The sequence below is a fragment of the Leiobunum rupestre genome, chromosome 1, assembly GCF_980474605.1.
Source record: "Leiobunum rupestre chromosome 1, qqLeiRupe1.1.hap1, whole genome shotgun sequence".
Classification (NCBI taxonomy): domain Eukaryota; kingdom Metazoa; phylum Arthropoda; class Arachnida; order Opiliones; family Sclerosomatidae; genus Leiobunum; species Leiobunum rupestre.
The window spans coordinates 17,685,651-17,706,109 of NC_143384.1; the positions used below are offsets into that span (position 1 = coordinate 17,685,651).

The window sequence follows — 20,459 nt, forward strand, 5'->3', positions numbered from 1 at the left end:
AAAAAATTATGTTAAGCCTAACCAAAGATAATATAACTACGTACCCTAGATTCGAAATCAAGCTCTTTGCACGTAACGCAGGCTCTTACCAGAGATACTGACAATATAGAGATATGAAACTCCGCTTGAAAAGCGACCCCCGGAATTTTAAAAAAATCCTGAGCGGAGCGACGCCTAACGGCCGGGAGAAAGCGTATTTTTCGAAATCCCAAACAGCGGATTTCAGACGCAAAAATTTATATACGCGTTTTGGCTTAGAAATTATCATCTTGAGGGTTTGTATCAATAAAGAAATATGCCTGGAAGTAATTGTTCTGTAAAATTTTGTAACAGTTCCAATGTAAAGCAAAGGATCTCCTTGTTTAAGTTTCCAAAAGAGAAAGAACGGTGGGAAAAATTAATTAATAGCTTTTGTTAGGCTGACCTTTAATATGTGGTTTTTCAATAAACTTAGCTCTGAGAAATGGCTGATAATGTCGGAAGAAGCTATCTTTATTTGAAAGATGCGATACATTTACATCATAATAAAATATGCGCCCTACATTGAGGATTCTTGTTTTATGAATAGTAAAACCAAAAACAGACTGACATCAAACGCTATTCCAACAATATATTCAAATGAATTTAAGCCAACAAGTAAAAATTGAGTTTTAAGTATTGTTTATTTATAAGTTAATTTAAATGAAACATATTTCCCAAGGGAATGATAATTTATCTAGTTGCTCAAACGTAAAGGTTCCGGAGAACTTAGTAGAAAATGATATCAAGGACTATTATAAAACAACTGGTACGATGAAATTTATACATTGGTAACGGGGTCATAAGTTAAAACTCAATTTTCAAATAGAATCTAGTAAACTGTCTGTAGAAATGGTGGAAGAGCATAGGAACCAGGGGGGGGGGGGCAAGGATTGCAATGCACCTCCCTAGAATTTTACTGGGAGGGGCAACTAATGTTATTCCCCCCTCTCAGTTGAAATCTTCGCAAGGCTCAAATTATCATTTTAAAAGCATAGAAAGCTTATAGAACCTCAACTGTGTTTAAATTTCAGTCTTTTCCCGCCAATGTATATAGTAGAAAAATGTACAAATGCATTCGGAAAAGCTACACTCCATTAAAAATTAAAAACCATTCTCCAGACCCCTTTTGGTTTCACTTTGCCCCCTCCACCTTCTAGAACGTTCCTACGCCCCTGAAGAGCGCAACAATATTATCAGTTGCAGCAAGTTCCAGCGAAACTATATCTACAGAACAGGATTGTAAACACACAAGTATGACAAAGCCCAGAAACATCTAGATCGCAAATTACTTAAGGTTCAACATTAACAAATACTTACCAAACATTTTAGTCGTTAACCATTTCGATAACATATACTTGGATTAATAATATTCCAATTATTTATCCCAGAAATACCCTTGGATTAATGATCATTAATTTAACCTCTGGCCCTGATTCAAGTAACAAAGGTCTAAAATAACATAAAAAATAGTTAATATATGAACTTTCTTAAAATAATTAAATATAATTAATTAAAAACTTACTTTTTATCTTATCTTAATAAATTGTATTGAAAATCCTCTAAGCAATCGTATTTCTTTATTAAAGCTGCACATATGATTCATTGAATTTCATTCAAAACGTAAACCTACTACAAATAAACACGGGAAGAAAAAGCTTTCTCCCGGTTGATAGATGGCGCCGACGTTAACGAAAAAAAAAGGGGTCGCAGCGATGTATAGGGAGTTTCATATCTCTATATTGTCAGTATCTCTGCTCTTACTGAGTTCCCGGCTGAAGTCGGAAAAAACTGCCTCCATAGAGCCGCTGCTGGCAGGGCTACCGACATCTAGTTAAAAAGTTTTAGTGAAAATTGCGCCGTGGTTTTTGACTTGCGGTTCTCTAAAAATGTTTCTAAACGAAAGAAAACTAAAGGTGAGTAATATAATCTTGGGTTATCTATTGAAATTCCTTATTTCTCACCCTGCTATGGAGCCCGATTTTTCTGACTTCCGGCGTGAACTCACGACGTCAGTAAAAGCCTCACGAAAAAACGCGTTATCGAGAAACGCCGTGATTTCGAATCTAGGGTACGTAGTTATATTATCTTTGGCCTAACCAAAGAACTCCGTACCCTAGATTGACGGTTTTGTATCTAAGCGATTACCTACTTCCGGCACGTGACCTCCGAAAGATCGGCTTTAATAGTTGGTTATTTCGGAGTTCCGGTAGAAAGTCGGTAAACGCTATTGACTACGGGCGAGGCAGTTATTTAGAATCTAGGGTACGCAGTCTATATTATCTTTGATAAAACCCATTCTGAGATTCGCTAGAGCCTGGACGAGCCAGCTACTCTTTACATGGTCCTTGTTGAGATTTTCAAAAGGGCAAAAACTCCACTTAGACGCGAAAAACTGTGGCTGTGTTCTGTAACACTCAACGAATTATCTGAAAAACTATGTTCGTTGAGACCGTTGCTAAACGTGAAGTAGGATGTTGATGAACGCTTTTTAAGCTTGTTGTAAATATTGTAAAATATCGTTTGTCGTGGCGTCTGCAGCTAACCTTCCTCCGTGCTGCGACGTCACGTGACTATTGAGCAACGATAAAACCTGCTCTTACAGCAGTTGACTTCGTTATTCAACGGACGGGTAACGTGACGTCAAAAACGAAAACGCGAAAAAGCGTACAGTACGAATCCGGACTCAACGTTTACTTAACGGTGAGACCGTTGAGCGTTACTGAACGCAGCCACTGTTTGGCTTAACGGAAATATATTGGGACGACACGAAAAAAATATGCTAGGCCTAACCACGGCCAACTTTGATTTCTCGCGCATCTCTCGCGCTACAGCGGCCATCTCATTCGTTGACGTTCCTGTGTTAACCTATGAGCAAAAGATGTGTATGACGTCAGCGCCCCTAGCGGATTATTATTTTTAGTATAGTTTTTACATTGGGGACAATATAACCACCGAGCGTGGCGCTGAACTCCTACACATTATAGTACAGTTTATATGGGGAAAATCCTTGCTCGCGGAATTTCGACGAATGTGTTGGCCGTAGTAGCGCGAAAAGCGCGTGATCAAAGTTGGCCGTGGCCTAACCGAGATTTTCGCGTCAACTATCACCATTGCGTGGGTTTTGAAACATCTATTCACCAGAGAAATATCTACGATTAGGTAGAACTCGCGACGAACGAAATAAACTCTAGGATTTCGCAAATGCAGTGGTTTACGAGAGATCGTTACTCGTTAGTGGATAATTTATTTTATGATTTATTTTTCGGTTTCCTATTTTACATTTTTAGTGACAACGCATTGTTAGAAAAAGGGTGAATACATTTTCTCGGTGCAGACTAATAGGGATTGGACACAATGACCATGGATTAAACACTAAAGGATGTTCCACGAGCTAAGATTTCAATGCCAAGTTCGCGTTGTTCGGTCGTAACGTGTTTCCTCCCCCCGCGCTTAACTCCCCTAGGAGCACCGGATATGATTTTGTAGCGCCATCTCGTATTTTTTTAAATAATTTCGCGGGTTTTTGGAACTTCGGGGTTTTCGTCTGCTCTTTTAGCTGAAGATTATAACAACATGGATCAAAACACGCTTCTTTTATCAATCTTCAATTTTGTTTAAAATTACAAATAGTAAATAGTGAAAAGGTTGAATCTGCAAAGCTTCAAATCCTAAAATAAAGATCTTTGGTAAGTATAAAAACGAAGTATCATTGCATTCCCGTTTGTTTGCCCCTGGATAGAAAACAATTTCCGGTTTGCGGGCTCGCGCCGCTAGGTGGCAAGGTTACAGAGTATTTTTGCGTTTTTTCGCTGGTGGAACATCCTTTAGTGTTTAATCCATGCAATGACGTAGCAGAACGTCACCAATGCTTTTTCTTATAGATAAAAAATTGTGGCATCCACGGCTAAAGCTACGCAGTGCCATTACACTATAGAGCTCTACCACTTGTATAGGGGTCTACGTCACCAATGCTTTTTCGTATTGAGAAACCCGCTCAAAATGGCGACCATTACACTGCCAAAGCTAGCGAAAGCAGACGACGTGAAATATCTCTATTAAATGATGGGCACACTCCGCTCATTTTAGAGCTCGTCGTAGCGTTTTTTTCATATCATTTTTGGTTGTTCTACAATTTACATTCTTGCAAAAATAGGTAATAGATAAAATTAGTTCAAAGTTTTAAGTTTTTCTAAAAACTGAAGTTAGCTGAGACGGGCTGAATCTTTTATTCATTATCTGAACAGCTCCTCTTGAGAAGAGCCCGAGAGCCAAATATGTCAGTTTAACATCGAGCTATTTATGAGCTGAGATAAGATTTTGAAAAACTGCCCAACACTGAACTAAATTATTAGGCTTAATATGTGCTCTTTGGCTCGTCGTCATAGTGAGCGCGAGCAGGGAGTTTTGCATAAGCGTGATTATTTGATTTCAAGTTGCGTGTTTTTTCGCTAGAGGGGTTTAACTTTTTATGCTATGTTTATGAATACCACGTCACTTCATGCATAACTGTCATAAACGTCATCAATACGTCACCCGTGACTAGTGCTCGGAATTGTTCCACAAATTTTCCGAATTATTTAAAAAACGTTGGTAAAAAGAATATCATTTTAACTTATTTAATTATGTTTTTTACGCAACCAAGCATTTATTTGAATAAAAGTGGCATTTATTTAAATAATTGTTTGTTTTATTTAAATAATAGGCTTATTCACTTTCGATTATTTAAACATTTTACAATTTTTATTCAACTATTGGTTATTCAAATGTAACAAAGGCTAAATATTTTACAGCCAACTTGACCAAGTTCGATTGCAAATCCAAGTGAGTGAGTGTCAGTGTCCAAAAAAAAGTTAATTAGCATTAAAGCAACTGTCGGCTCTATCATGACCACCTGCATTACGATACGGTCTTTGTTATTAGATTTGGCAATGAATCTTTCCCATTCTTCGAAAAAACGACTTTACTGGAGAGCGTGGTGCCATCTGTTAATGGCAAAGGAAGCTGATAGTTGAAATTCAAAATAGCAAAACGATAACGTCGTCACTCGGCAGAGAACCATTTTAGAGTATGATAATTAGTCAACTTATACTCTACTTAGTGGACTGTAACCTAAATTATGTATATCCCATATAAAATATATTGTTAAAAATAACTATACGAGAACGCAACCCGTCAAAAGTCGTGAATTTTTTGTGTACATTTTTCATTGGTTAGACGCTTTAACGCCTGCTGCCGTCGGAAGGGGAAAATTCGGAAATTGTCTTCCCCCTTTCCATAAAACGTTCAGCTTAAAGGCTCGTCCAATGAAATTTGTACACAGCACTGCGTTAGCATGTTTAAAGGCTAACTGAGTTCTCCTTGTGTGGGGTGCTGTGTTTGTTACTCCTAGTTGACAGATTTTCAAACGAACCAATCAAAGCGAGGGGTACTTTTATGTCCCGCCTTTTGGGTCAAAATGCAGCTTAAGCCTCTTGTTTGGATTTCGACGCTAGCGACATCTGTTGAAAAAAGATCTACTTCACGTCGAGCCGACACTCGCTTTAAAACAATGGAAAGTTTAATGTTTATTCTGTTACTTATAGTAATATTATATTAGGTTCACGTTTTCTTTCCTAAAAGCTTTTTGGTCCGGTATATGCGGCTTACAGCGGCGAGGCTCGGTACTATCTTTAAAATGTTGACTTCCGTCGGAAGTAGATTGGGCGTTACTATGTAGCAATTCGCTCGAGGTCAACGAGCCTCCGGTAGTTTGAAAAGCCGGCTAACAGGCAGGATTTGTTTACATTTACGAATCGCCGGTGTGTTTTAAAGCGTTGTTAGTCGGTTACACTTCGAGATTCAAAATTTGCAAATGATTTTGTTCCAGCTTACTGTAAGAGCCCGACTCATGAGAGGGATTTGGAGCAACGATAAAAATTGTCTACACGTAGTCATTCTGCATAAGAATTACTATAAGCATAAGAATATCAATGCTATAAGTAATAGTAAGTGTAGGGAGCTGCTTGATCGCATGGCATGAAGGGCATGCCACCACCCTCATACACATTGTAACTCAGCCACCTGAATCAATGGCTTTAAAAGTCGCTTGATGACTTAGGCCTAAGGTGTTGCCTTGGGTATTAGCCTAGCTTATTATTAGTATTATTATTAAGTATAAATAAATATATTCTGGATTTGAATTTATCATTACCCAATAGTTTTAAGCCTTGTCTTAAGATAAGAGATTAGTTTTATTAAATACTTAAACTAGGCAAAACTTGTGTACACAATTTTAAATTATCTGTCCCCCCCAGCAATCTGATGTCAAATTGAATCGATTAACTATCACAAGTAACCGATCTGAACTGATCTGTTATAGTTCATCTCACCAGAATCTGAACAGATATCTGAGTTATATGTTTAGTAGATACATAAACAGTAAATAAAATTTCGAAAGTAATTTAATCGGGGATATGTAAAATCGATAACTACGACGGATCTGAAATCTGTTCATCTTCTGTCTGTTGGTTTATAATGAATTCAGATGAGTTTCGGGTGTAATCTAACTGGTTAACTCACCGGAATTTTTATTATCAGATCAGTTTATATTATAAACTGATCTGATAATATCTGAACGTAAATGCGTATAATTTGAAACCTGAATTATTACGATTATTTTCTCTGTTCAGATAACTGTTATCTGAGATCTTAGATACGTGACTGGTTGACCCCAACCAGTGGCCTAGTGTCGAGGATGTATTGCTGTATCAGTTATTTTGTAATTTGCGGCCTGACAATAGACGAAAACTATTTGCTAGTTTTGGAGTAATTTTTAGGAAACAGGGAGCAACTTCAAAATACAGTTTGGCTGTTATTGTACGGAAGAAGTTGGTAGTTTGGGGTAAAAGGTGTATTATTTTCGTCGCAAAGCAAGCGAATAGTTTTGGCCTAATTTCCTTGAAGATGTTTTATTGAAGCGTCTATTGGTCCAATAGACGCTTCAATAAAACATCTTCAAGGAAATCACCAAGAAATAATATTTCCAAATGTCAGGACCTGCAAGTTACTGATTATTTGGTGCTTGTTGAAATAATGGAATCTTTTTACCTGTACGGTATGCAACAAGTGTTTCCTTTTAACCAGGTAGCTTTTTTTTTGCACATATTAAGGCTTAGCAAAAACAAGACGTTATCTTTACAGATTAAAAGTTTCCATTATTTCAACGAGCACTAATATATAAACAGTCCTTGCAGGTCCTGGCTCTCGGAAATATTACTTCTTTGCGATTTCCTTGAAGATGTTTTATTGAAGGACCTATTACGCTAACCCTGCATTAAGCCACGTAGTTTCAAGTCATGCTTATTGCCTATGAACAAGGCGATCTCGACCCTTTTAATTTGTAAATTTGGGCACTCGTGCTTTTGGGAGATCGGCAAATGGCGCACCAAGTTGCATATTTGGCTAAACCCTTTTCCTATTGTACGTTGATTGTCGTTCAAGAATATATCGCCATCTATGCTTACGTTTATTGATTAAAATGTAGACGAATTTCTTTATGCATTATTATCATAAGTAACATAATAACAATAAGTATGACACTTCCTATTGCTTTACTGCTAATTTTCTAACCGAACCTTTTTTCGGCACTGATACTCTCTTCAAGCTGTGACTTGGACTCGCGACTTACCGTTTTGGATTACTACTTTTTGACAAAAATTTAAGCCAAATATAGTAACATCGTAGAGCACGTTCTGGGGTCGTGAGGGGCTCTGGCTTTGTTTCGTTAAAAAACACGAGCTCGTGGCGCCGAGAAAACCTTTTTTAAATTTTTATCATTTTAGCCTAATATTCCGCCTATCTATCGGAAACCAGATATTTTGGCTTAGCGGAAGTCTCGCATATTTTTTACACTAGAGGGCTCTGTGCTGAGAAAACATCTTGATTACGCAAAAACTATGAAAATCAGTTTGGTTGTAATTCTCGTTAATTATCATACTTATTGTCATTATGTTACTTATGTTGTTATTGATATCGCTTTTAGAATCAAATTGTAGGGGTGAAAATTCACAGGGCCGGCTTGGTGTTTTGCGGAGCCGGGTTCGAAATATACTTGCGGGGCTCTCGACTTTCGGATTCCATAACCCCTATAGCTTTACCCTCACTTTTATACACCCCCGTTTTACCCCCCGTCGTTTTATTGATCAAATATTGCACTATTTTAAGTTTCTAACATTGGAAGACTTTAATTTTATTTTTCATAGTTCATTTACAGTTGTAACAGTTACTTGTTACCTTTACCCTTTAAAATTGACATCTAGATCTTTTGGCAGAAAAATCTTTTATTACGCCATCAAACTCTAATGATTTCGCCACTTTATTTTCGATTGACAATAAGGCTAGTGAGGACAGTCTCTCTTGGCTTATAGTTGATCTTAGTTAGTTTTTAATTATTTTAAATTTTGAAAAAGATCTTTCTGCGGAGGCTACTGAAACTGGAGTGGTCAACAAAATTTTCAAAGCTATTACGATATTAGGGTACAACCATGTTATTTTTAGTTATATAATTTAAAGTATCAATAGCTGTCAAGACTGTTACAGGAATAACATCTTTAAACAACTGAAACTATTCAAATAATTCTTCTCCGTCTACATCGTCAATTAACGTCGTTTCAAGAATTTTGTAGATTTTCTTCCGAAATGTTTTTTTATTGCACCCCCACCGTATAAGAAGCTAAATACATCTTTGTGCTCTCTGTACAGTTTAAATCTACTTTCCATGGCGGATAACGCGCTATCAACTAATTTAAAAAAAAATCGTTTTAAATTGAACCTCACCATTGTAAACTGTTTCATCGGGACCTTCACAACTAAAAATTTTCTTTTTTTTCGTGTCCTAACTTCCCTAAAAATGGTTGAATATCCAATTCAACGATAATTTTGAAAAAAAAAATACAATTTCTGCTAAAATGTTTAGTCGCTACGTCCATTGTCACTTTTTGTTTTTGCTGACTATATTAACTTTGGTCAACATTTCGTACCAAATAATCAAACTAACGATGAAATCAAAAGACGTAAGTTCTTGAAATAAACCCTGAGCCTCGCTCCTAATCTTCACATCTGAAACTCTTTCTGAAATCTCGCTTAGGGCTTTTAAAAAGGCCGGAATTTAAAATCAAACAGCTCTAACCTGGCCACCTGGATAAATGGCTTTAAAAGTCGCTTGATGACTTAGGCCTAAGGTGGTGCCTTGGGTATTAGCCTAGTGGATTATTATTATTATTATTGATTGGTGACAAAGTTACGCGTTCGAACGATGATTCAATCGCGCACACAATTTTATCTTCTCCGACACCCGATGACTGAACGAAGTTCTCTCTTAATTCTTCGTAAACCCTACAGTTTTCGTTGCTTATAAGTGTGCCAGTACAATTCCTTTTTTCGAAAAATTTTGAAGGCGCATCCTTTTCTTTATCGGCAATTTCTTCATGCTTTCTTTTCTGCGCCGCTCGTATACTTTCTTCCCATATATTGGATATTGGAAATGGACATTGGACACCTGAATTTTTGTTACCTTATCTATAACTGGATTTTCCAGGAATTTCCCGTTAAATGCTTGAAAGTGTGAAATACCAAGAAACCAGCGGGGCCCCGCTGGCCCACTACGCTGCGAGGCCGGTTTATTACAAAAATAGTCACCCACTTCGTTTAATGGTTTCTAAGAAATTTAAGATGCATAATAAAATAGGTGAAATGACCCCACAATTTATTTGAATATGAAAAAAAAATGGTTGTCAAAATCATTTATTTTCTAATATAAAATTAAATTTGCGGGGCCCCTTAAATTCTAGCTAGCGCGGGGCCGGGTGCGACCACACCCTTTGCACCCGCATCACGCCGGCCCTGTCCGTCACCGGTGAACAAACCACCTCAGATATGTTATGGCGGAAACTTGACTGCTTTATTATACATGTATAGTAGCATCATGCAATATGAGGTCAGGCAACTTCACCGAAAAAAAAAACACGCAAAAAGACACTGTTGTAATATTTAAAAAATGGCTTTGAAAATTTGTGTTTTTAATGTTGTCCAAAACATACCGTATACCGGCACACTGATTAACCGAAATCATGTTTATTAAAAAACAAAATAACAATAAGTATGCCAATTATCACCGAACTGATTTTCAGAGCTATGTTAAGTTCTCAACACAGACCCCCCCTAGTGTCTAAATATGACCAAGGCGAAATGTACTACCATAAGTGTATAATACTATTACATAAGTGTGACACTTCCTATTCTTCACATACAAAGTTTTACCGAGAGCTATAGACGGTAAAATAAATGGGGGTGGAATTTTAAACCGTCATTGCCACTTAAAAACTGGACACTAGCCAGGGAGGGAACACCGGATTGGTTGGTATTGGAGCATGCGCAGAGACCAATTTTTAACTTTCGCCGAGTAACAAATATCTAAATCATGATTCTTCGTAGAGCACGTGGCGCCATCTAAGTAAACTGACCATTATATTTCGGGAATAAAAGCTAGACCAAATGGTTGTTTAACTGTAAATTTACCTATAACTTGAATTCTTTAAATTAAAATACAAATTATTAACTGAGATCAATCGTAATGACGTGAAAAACGACTGAATTGACTTCAGTGACAATTAAAGTCGCGAAGCGGGGAGGCTGGCAGCCATGCTGTCACGAAACGTTTCCCCTTTTTTCCTACCCCCAAATTCAAAAACCCTTCAGAGGCTGGGAAGCCGTTGGAATTTATTTTACCGTCTATTCACAAAACAAACTGCATAACGAGCTTCCTCGCCGTTTTGCGTCCGCTCGCTAACGCTTCGCACGTAGCCTTTGACAGCGCCTCGCTAGGGGGAGATTTTCATTTTCTTCTTGCGATGACGTCACTCCGGAACTAGCTCTCAGTAAAATATTCCCCAAAGTGACAAATTTATGGAATAATATTTTATACTTATGGTACAGCTAATAAGGACGATATCACGCTACTCAGTTCGAGTCTAAGTCGGAGCTTGGCGAGAATGTCAGTGTTAAAAAAAGGTTCGGTCAGGAAGTTTGCATTAAAACCAATTTTTTTTTAATATTTATTATGTACCTTGTGGTAGTATCAGGAGACATGACTACTGGTAGTATGTTTTTAATGGTTTTGTTGTATATATTTCTTTTTTGTTTCAGTAATTTTCTTGAAGCCCGCACAATGCTGTCATTCCGACCACCAGGATTTCATTCGATGCTTCCACGTCTATTTGGAACGCGACTTCGTGACCGTCCAATCATATTTGGAACAGTACAACAGTCTCGGCGCCCAGAGAGTGTTGATGGAGGGACCAACCCTGGATGAAATTTGCGAGTAAAACGACTGCCCCCTTTCAGATTTTTGACCATAGATTAACCCCTGTCCATTTACTTGGAAATTGTAGTAAAATCAAAGAAATGGACCGCTGTATGGAAGAAGAAACCCAGTACGGTTGTTTCGGACAGGTGGACTTGGAACCCATGAGCAGACTCTCACACGCCCTCAGGTCACTCACTGACTACTTCTGTTCCGGAACGAAAGAACGACTTCGAGGTATGACCCTTGTCTTTGACCATTCTATACCTTGAGTTACAAGGAGAGTACCCGAGGTGTTCATTGCCGATTTTGTTCAAATTCGGGCGTAATGTAGACCTATATGAGATATGAAATTTCCTAAAAGGAGACGTTGCACTATTTGATTTTCCATGGCAACCGAAAATGTTTTTGACCACTTAAAGGGAATATAACCTGCAAAGCAATCTTTATGGCAGACCCCTTCAATTTTTCAAATTTCCCTGTACAGTGGCGCCAAACATTTCTAAAGTCATAGGCAAGAGTGGCCAGAGCTGCAAACGTTGGTGTTCCACACCAAATACCGGAGGTTATATTCCCTTTAAAACAAAAAAATCTCTATTTCCTTATTTTACCCAAAAATTGTTACAATTTTACCCCAAAAATGTTCCAATTTACCCATTTCGTAATTTATAAAAAAATTAAAACCGAGAAAATCCCAGGTTTTTGGTTTTAAGTGGGCAAAAACATTTTCGGTTGCCATGGCAAATCGAATGGGTAGTGCAACGTCTCCTTTTGGGAAATTTCATATCTCATATAGGTCTACATTACGGCCGACTTTCAACAAAATCGGCAATAAACACCTCGGGTACTCCCCTTGTTAGTGTTTTGGCTATAACATGCTGAATATTAATATTACTGGTAAGCCTTGCATTCTGAAAACCGCGTAACAAAGTACTTTTTGGCTTTTGGCTGATTCTCTCGGGAAATGATGCCCGCGAATTTTCCCAAAATATTCATTCTCCTTAACCAGTAGTTCTCAACCGTGGTCCCTTCGTTAAAACCCATTTCAGTTTCTAATTTATCGTGGAACCCTTGCTTGAAAAAAAAGGTCGGTATTTAATTTTTTTCTGCCGAAATTAATTCTATCATAGCGCGGCTCAAAATCTTGTGGAGCCCCTAGAATTTTAAATGGAGCCTTGGGGTTTTGTGGAACTCCATTTGAGAATCACTGTCCTTAACTATAAATAAATACATACTAAACAAAAAAGTTAACATTTCTTCGCTACTAAATCCCTGTGGTTCTTGAAAATGTTTCTTTGTCACAAATCCCAAGCTACAATTAATTTACAAAGCCATTACCAAATATTTAAAGGACAATGTTTTGGACGCGTAGCATTCCTGAAGAATGGTGGTTGCATTCTCAATTACCAAAGTACGTTGAGACAGTGCCAAAAGAAGAGCTTGAAATGGCCGATTTTCTGGGCGAGAATCTTCCGTCTCGAAGAAACACATAGAATTTGCAACCGCCTCTACTCTCAGAGCTCTTGCGTTCAGAGTTACTTGCCGAGTTCCAGCTGTGATACGGAGGCCGTCGCCGTGTACAACGGCACCATGAGGACTTGGTTGGATAATTGGTGCAATTCCGGGTTGAAATTAGGCGCTTCGAGCGCCGTAGTACTTTCGTGTCTAGGTCTTGTCGGGCTCAAAACTATAACCAACGCTTTCTTTACGTGATATTTGGAATTTTGTATTAAATTAATTGTATACTTAATTTTATTCTTGTAATCTATATTTACTGATACAACTTTCGACATTACAATGTAATGCGGTGCATTTTTAAGCAAATTTTCTTGGAGGGGCTCAAACTATGTCGCTAAAATTAAAGAAACGCTCTTTTTCGGTTTGGAGCACATTTCCAAAACAAGAACCATAGTTGATAGTGCCACTCCCCAGAGCCACAGGTAGATGATGCCTTGGAAACTAGCCATGTCCATCGCCGTAGCCACGTCCCCACTGTCTGTCCAAGACACGGAGTCAAACATGGTCCTGATATGAACGCTCTCGTACGACCATTTGTCCTTTTCCATTATCTCGGCAATCCTGTAAGTTTATTAAATTACGGGGTTTATCATTTTTACTCATGTCAAAATTTCCGTGCTTGGTACTTACATGTTGTCTATCGCACTCAAGAGTTCGGGTGGAAAGTCCTTCTTAACGGGATAGGAGTTGAGTTTCCAGTAGAGGACGTCCTTCCCAAAATGCAAATCCTTGACGCCACACTTATCCTTGCCACAGAAGAAGTTGAAGTACGATGTCCACCTGTCGAAATCGTGGATCATGACGTCCGTTCCAGACTGCAAAGCTTCCAAGAAGGTTTTGCGCGAATAGAACACATTCGGTGGCTTAGTCCCGTTCAAGGTCTGTATCTTGGACCAGATCGACTTCACCGTATCCTGAGCCGAGTTCTGTGGATTATTATCATAATAATAATCAGCACCACCTTCATCAAACGACTTTTAAAGCCCTTAATTTAGGTGGCCGGGTTACAATGAGTAGAAGGGTGGTGGCATGCCCTTCATGCCACGCGAGCCAACATCTCCCTACACTCACTATTACCAAAAGTAAATAGGGGGAGAAAGTCTATCACTGCCTTCAGATTTTACCTTCCACCATGCTGGACACCCTTTTTAAAGAGCTAGTGATCACGTGATATTTATAACCAATAAGGATAGCACATTACGCGCGAAGTAGTGCATTTGTGGTATTCCGGTCCGCGCTCAAGATGAAAATTTTGAATTTTATTCCCTGGCAACCATGTCACCGCCTCGCGATTTCAAATAGTCTCTCTGTCAAATGCTGACCATTATTTCCTTCGATAACGGTTGATTTTAATTAATAATTACTATATCAGTTGTGCTCGTAGCTATAGCTATTATTTCAGTTAAACTTGCAAATTGTTAGGCCTTAACATAGTAGATTTACCAATTAGTCCCGATCTCTGCTCTTAGATGGCGCCACGCTCTCCTCGATTTAAGTGAACGTTATTCTTGTCACGGTTTATTTCTTTTCAAAAGTCGTGTTATTATTTTTAAAATGTCGCATTTTAGTTTCTATCATATATCTACTTTATTTAGGAACTAAATTAACCAAATTATCGAAAGCAAAAGTTTAATATTCACGTATTTTATAGAGAACTATTTTTCATCGTGGCGGAGTACAACCGATACCTTTGTGTCCCTGTAAAGAGGCGAAGGGGAAGTCATTTCCGAAGCCCAAAAATTTTACCCCTCAAATAAGACGTCGTGCGGTTGGACCCAAGTGCCAGACTTTACTTTTGCAATTACCATTAACCTCTACAGCTCAGGGGAAAACCCCTTAAACCAGTGGGGAGATAACTTGCAAACTCAACGCGGAAGGAATTGTTCCGAGCTTTCACCCACTGCCACTAGCTGGGATCGAACCCGGCTCCTTTTTGCTGCGAGGTGGAAGTGCTAACCACTCCGCCACCCCACTTATAATTATATAAAATTATCACCACCCTCCTATAATTTTTGGGCGTCATCGAAATTTAAACTCTTTTATCAGCAGTCCCATTGTTTTTCGAGGCATTTGGACGGCGGTACTGCCGCTATATTTACTAGTCTGTTAAGGATACAGTGCGCCAGTTTCCGTATCACAGTGACTGCGAAAAATCAGTTCACCTGATCGGGCCGGAATCGAACATGTTACTTTTGGTTTACCGTCCCAACAGGCGCTATTCTACGGGGTGGCCCACCGTACCCACCCATAAATTTATGATTAATTTAAACTCTCATTCGATTTCCTCCCCCACCCCCTATTATTACCTGAAGTATGGTCCCACCTAAGATCACTTTTCTAGAACCGCGCCGGCGTTCCAACGCCACTTCCATTGGACTACCGATACCACGAATGAACAGGTCGGGGACACCCAATTTTGGCAGGACCTGACCGGGTTCCTGCCAGAGGTGAAGTGATTTTTCTCACTCAATAATATAGAAATTTGAGCAGTGTATCCTTGATAAAAATAAATTTGCTTTTGTAACAATTCCAGCGTTTTAAAAATATATAACATTTACTGAAGATATTGTTACGATTACCTTGAAGAAAGACTCCTCACCGGATCCAGTAGCGACTAAGGGTCTGACGTATTTCAGTTGCAAGAGTTCTTCAAGCTTATCAACAGTTTCATATATGGTCGAAGAGAATTCAGACTTCATAACTCCGCTTAGTTCGGTTGTGGCTATGAAAACCGTAAGAAGCCAGGTTGCGTACATAAACCTCATGCTGGAGCTTTTCCCAATGCTGGTTATAGCTATATTCCATTTAGGAAAGTGTTATTTAGCCATTACGCTCGTAGACTGGTGAGTCATCTTACGTTCATAAAATATGGCACCAAATAATTCCCAGAAATTTGATAGAAATGTGGCTAGAAACCATCTGTTCCGTTTTTCCTTTTTGTATATTGACATCATGGAGTACAATGTAGACACCAAAGATATGATCAGCATTGCTGCCAAGAAACAACTGGATACCTAAAATACTTTCCACGATGTACCAAAATTACTGAATAACGGTTTCTGTTTTCGCGTGTCACCTTGTCGTCCATAACCAGTAGATTCGACAGCACAGTCCAAGACACCTTCCTGGGTCTGGTAGAGAACATCATTACTTTTCCATGCCAGGCTGGGGCTGTGAAATTCACCCGTTCGTTTCTCTTCTCGTTAACCGTACTTGGGACCAGAACCAAATCGGCTAGCTGAAATCAGTTTCAACGGTTTTTTATCCGTGTATTGAATATGGTTTATATTGCAATACCCCATTGTCCAACACTGTCATTCTGTCTTCCCAAGTGGCGTATCCTGGTACGTCAATGAAAGAGTACCTATAATTATAAATTTCAATTTTCATCAAGGAATTTTTTTTGGCAAACCCGTTGTACATAAACAAAATCCAATGCAAGGTGAGTCATTACTCCATAGTTTTATGGTCGGCGCCGGAAAGAAACGTGTATTTTCTAGTTTTTCGCTTTTCTAAATTTAGTAATTTAAGATTTTAAGTGTTCTTACGAAAAATTGCACATTCTAGCCATGTAATTAACGACGTATCCTGATGAACCTTCTAACTGAATTCCATCTGGATAATGTACTACTTCTGATAAAAGAGGAATCTGTAAGACGTAAAAGTTTTTTAACCCAAAAAATTAAATTAGGACTTGACTACTCAAGTAGAAAGTTTCTTGTTTCATGGATTAACTAGTTTCGCTTAAATAGTTAAGCCATGATTGTTCACTTATGCTTCTTGTGTTTTTTTTACTTACATGGGTTACTCCCACTCGAATGTTATTATATTTTCGAGGCCCATTGTTGTTGAAAATACGCATATTTAATTATTTAGGTATCTTTTACTCAGTGATATTTGCTTTCAACTCGATACTGTTCAGATCGGTGGAAGAAATCAGTTTAAAGCAAGTTAAGGTGCTCTTCCTTCTATTTATACTATTCCATGCCATTACCGAAAAGGTGATTTATTTCTACAATTGTCAAGGTACATTACAAATTTAAATGTACGTTTTGTAAATGGCCATTAACATTGGTTCGTATAAAGGTTAAAAGACTTTATCAGTTTTCGAAACTTTGTTAATGTACACCTTGTGAAAGTTCCCTTGCGAAAAACATTTTTTATTCCTCTTACATTCTTTTCTTAAATCGTAAGGAACTCTTTACGCAAAATTTTCATGTAGAAGGAAAAATTTTAAAATCTATTCCATAATAAAAGCGAAGGCAAATAAAATAAAATTGGCTATAGCGGTTGTATCCTACGTCTTTGATCAGTCTTGAATTTACCATTTCTTTATGTAATAGTCATATTTTCATGCGCTAGACATAAAACGTTTTATTAAATTTGATATGTTTATGTAAATGGCTTCATGTCCGTTTTGTTTAACAGAATAAGTTTTTAAATTTTGGGTGTCACAAACTTCTGCCCAAGTTTTCCAAACTATTGATTTCAAAGTCTGAAGTAATCAATTTATTGTTGATATATTTTTGTTGAGTTGTTTAGGTTAGATCTTTCAAGATTAATTTAATAAGCTACGAATAAAATTTAAAAAAAGCTAAAATGTACACTTTATACGTCAAGAATAAAATTATCTGATTTATTCACTAGTTAGACCGGTAGATAGCGCTATATAATGGATGTGTTTCGGCTATTCAAATCTAGATGGCAGCATGGTGTCAGATTGCCGTTGTCCCTCAAGTTCGTAGTTTCGTCATGGAGAAAAAAAGTAAGGAGTCGTGCTTTAAATCAATTAAAAAGGGGTTTAACATCGAGTTATTTTTCGAACTTGAAGTGTTGTGTGACGTCAAAACACATATTATCCTGATGAACGTCATTACGTTGCGTCATACACTTTTAAAGAAATTTTAACTTTGAAACTCGCGCAATAGCGGCCAACCCATTCACCTAAATTCCATGAACAAGGATTTTCCCGCTATAAACCAGGCTATAAACTATCAGCGTTCAGCGCCACGCTCGTTTTTAAATTTACTTTAATGCAAAAACTATTCTAAAAATAATTTTCCGCTATGAGCGCTCAACGCCGAACGATATTTTTGTTCGTAGCATTGAATTGGGAATAATACTGCTAGAATTACAATTACGATTTCGGTTGTCATGGTTACGCGGGACCTGTTCTGATAAGACTATACGAAATTCATCTTTATAATTAGGCGGTAGCGCCATCTATATTTTGTAAAGTTATATGGCTAAAAATAAATAATTATTAGCTAACTCACCGTAACTTCAGTTAAAAAGGATCGTGTTGACAGAATAAAATTATTTTTAAACAACTTCAAAGGTTTGTTTGCTACGAGTAATCATACATTTCAATTTCGCATCAGATTCGCGAAAAAATTCAATTGCAATATAGTTGCCACCACTAGAGACAGATGCCGCCACGGTAGAACGATAAAGTTGATAAAGTCTCCTTATTGAACGAAATTGGTCCCGCGCCAGCCAGATTTAGTTGTACCTCTATTTATTCCCAACTCAATGGTTCGTAGGTTAACATAGAAACTTCAACGAATGGGTTGGCCGCTTTTGCGCGAATGTCAAAGTTGGCCGTAGCTAAGCAGACGCTTTGTCTTTTCAAATAGCAAATTATCTGTTTGGCAGACGAATTTCCAGTAGCCAATGAGCTTCTCACGTTGACCGCAACGCGGCTCATTTTAAACTGAAAAGGCAAAATTGATTTCTCTCCACTCTCTCACCAGATGGCGCGACTGTCCAATATTGAAGTTATTACGCGTTATTAATGCTGGGAAATATTAAAAGTTCAAAATAGATAAATGAACGAGGTTAACGTTTTGTATCGAAACGCGATGGGGCAAATAATCATTAATTACCCTCGTACAAGTTTATTTTCAATGACAATTTGACCCTTGGAAATAATTAGGCTTTGGAATTTGAACTTTTTCAGTCCATTACTGACAATCGGGGCGAAGCGTTATTTTGCAAGACTGCCCCTTTTATAATCATTCTTTCATGTTTCACGGGCAATGGGGGGAGGGGGGTCGCCGGGAGAAAGTATAGTCGCTAGGAGAAAAATATTTTGTTCTTCTTAATTCTTTTTGACGTTAATTTGTGTTTCAAAAAATTCTGCCCGCGGGACGCAGGCGCGAGGCATTATCTTCGTGACTTCGAAGCTAAAAGCGTCTGATCTCGAGGGCAGAATTCCACCCGCCCCGTTTCCCCCTAGCGGCCGAGGGGGGAACTAAAAAAAAACGCGCGCGAAGGAAAAACTCCTATTGCTTATAAACGAAGGTTACTCGAAACTCTTCAGTGGGGTTTCCAGGATGTAATTTTCTCTCAGTTCGCCGCCTTTGAGCGCGCTACTAGGTAAGGTTAGGCCGAACATTTAACTCCGAGTGTTACCGTCGGGGGGCGCCACGTACGCGTATCGTTGATGATGAGCTGGACTAGGGACTTCTTTTTTTTATACCACCCTATAGTTATAGAGAGCGCCGATATCTTATTATTCTCACCTTCAAATGATACATTTACCGCATTTACTATACGGCGCGTCAAAAACACCTGTTAGCGAAGACGAAGGTAGTCTTAGCTTCGATTCCCGCTACGAAGTTAAATTGACCGTGGCGGTCGTAGCCTACGGGTTTGGTCGGTCTTTTAATTTAGCGTTGTTGTAGGCGGGGTTATCAACGGCTTTCGCTTCTATTGGGAGGTTTGGGGAAATTACGGAGGTAGAAGCTGCCGCAGATACAACCTTTATTTGACGCCGTTTCACGCGTGAGTCCGCCACCTCTGCAACACGCTCAAAATAAAAAAAACGAATGTTTTTTTTTTGTTTAGTCGCTCTTCCCACCGCTTGAGGGGGTATTTTTGAGTTTATACCCCTATAGGAATTTATCTCGTAGAAAATATTTAAGGTTAATTTGAAGGTATTCAATTTAGACGTGTGTACCTACTGGGCGAGAAAGGTCTGTTTACCGGGGTCTTTTAATTAAAGAATTTTTGGGGATTATCCTAATAATAATAACGTCTAAATTATGGAACTTATATTTCGTTATCTGGTCTGCCTTTTTTCAAAGCGATCTGGTAGCCGTGTAAATCTTAATGGGACTCGCAATAAACAAGTTCAATCTTTTTATTTCAACTATTCTATCTGGAGAAGTGATTAATTTCTCTGCAATACATTGTTTAATAGGTCTATAGAAAATTTAGGTTTCGTGGCCGCCATGTTGGGGGAAATTATTTATCTAAATGATTTAATGAAAATTTAGGTGCTTGAAATTATAACAATTTCATTGAAACGCTAATAGAAAATTTGGATGCCTGAAATTAGACTAGCTTTCTCTATGGTCGCCATTTTGGGGGAAAATATTTTATCTTTAATAAACAGTCTATGATACTACTCTATAGAGTAATATCGACGTGACGTATGTCGACGTCACCCATGCTTTTTCCTATAGATAAAAAACTGCCCTAAAAATGGCGGCCATAGCCCAAAGCTACAGAGCGATACTACTCTATAATAAAAAAAAATAAGATGGCAGTCACTATTTGAAGGCAATTCATCCCAAAT

At 38.3% G+C, this 20,459-nt stretch overlaps 2 protein-coding genes across 2 annotated transcripts in view; one reads left to right on the top strand and one right to left on the bottom strand.

The window, feature by feature from the left end:
• Positions 1 to 13,113, top strand: part of LOC149961223 (uncharacterized) — a 25,932-nt gene extending 12,819 nt beyond the window's left edge. Inside the window, exons 3-5 of the mRNA XM_090176092.1 lie at positions 11,203 to 11,377; positions 11,448 to 11,596; positions 12,732 to 13,113. Coding sequence (XP_090032218.1) covers positions 11,203 to 11,377; positions 11,448 to 11,596; positions 12,732 to 13,072 — 665 coding nt within the window. The 3' untranslated portion in view covers positions 13,073 to 13,113. The remainder of the gene's footprint in view (positions 1 to 11,202; positions 11,378 to 11,447; positions 11,597 to 12,731) is intronic.
• LOC149961224 (uncharacterized) lies at positions 13,107 to 16,780 on the bottom strand. Its single transcript, XM_090176083.1, has 8 exons — positions 16,677 to 16,780; positions 16,426 to 16,526; positions 16,175 to 16,241; positions 15,954 to 16,115; positions 15,735 to 15,891; positions 15,457 to 15,671; positions 13,508 to 13,803; positions 13,107 to 13,438 (listed from the first exon to the last, which is right to left on the bottom strand). Exons 1-8 carry the CDS (start codon positions 16,737 to 16,739, stop codon positions 13,204 to 13,206), a joined length of 1,296 nt encoding a protein of 431 aa, XP_090032209.1. The 5' UTR covers positions 16,740 to 16,780; the 3' UTR covers positions 13,107 to 13,203.
• Between the last annotated feature and the right edge of the window lie 3,679 nt (positions 16,781 to 20,459).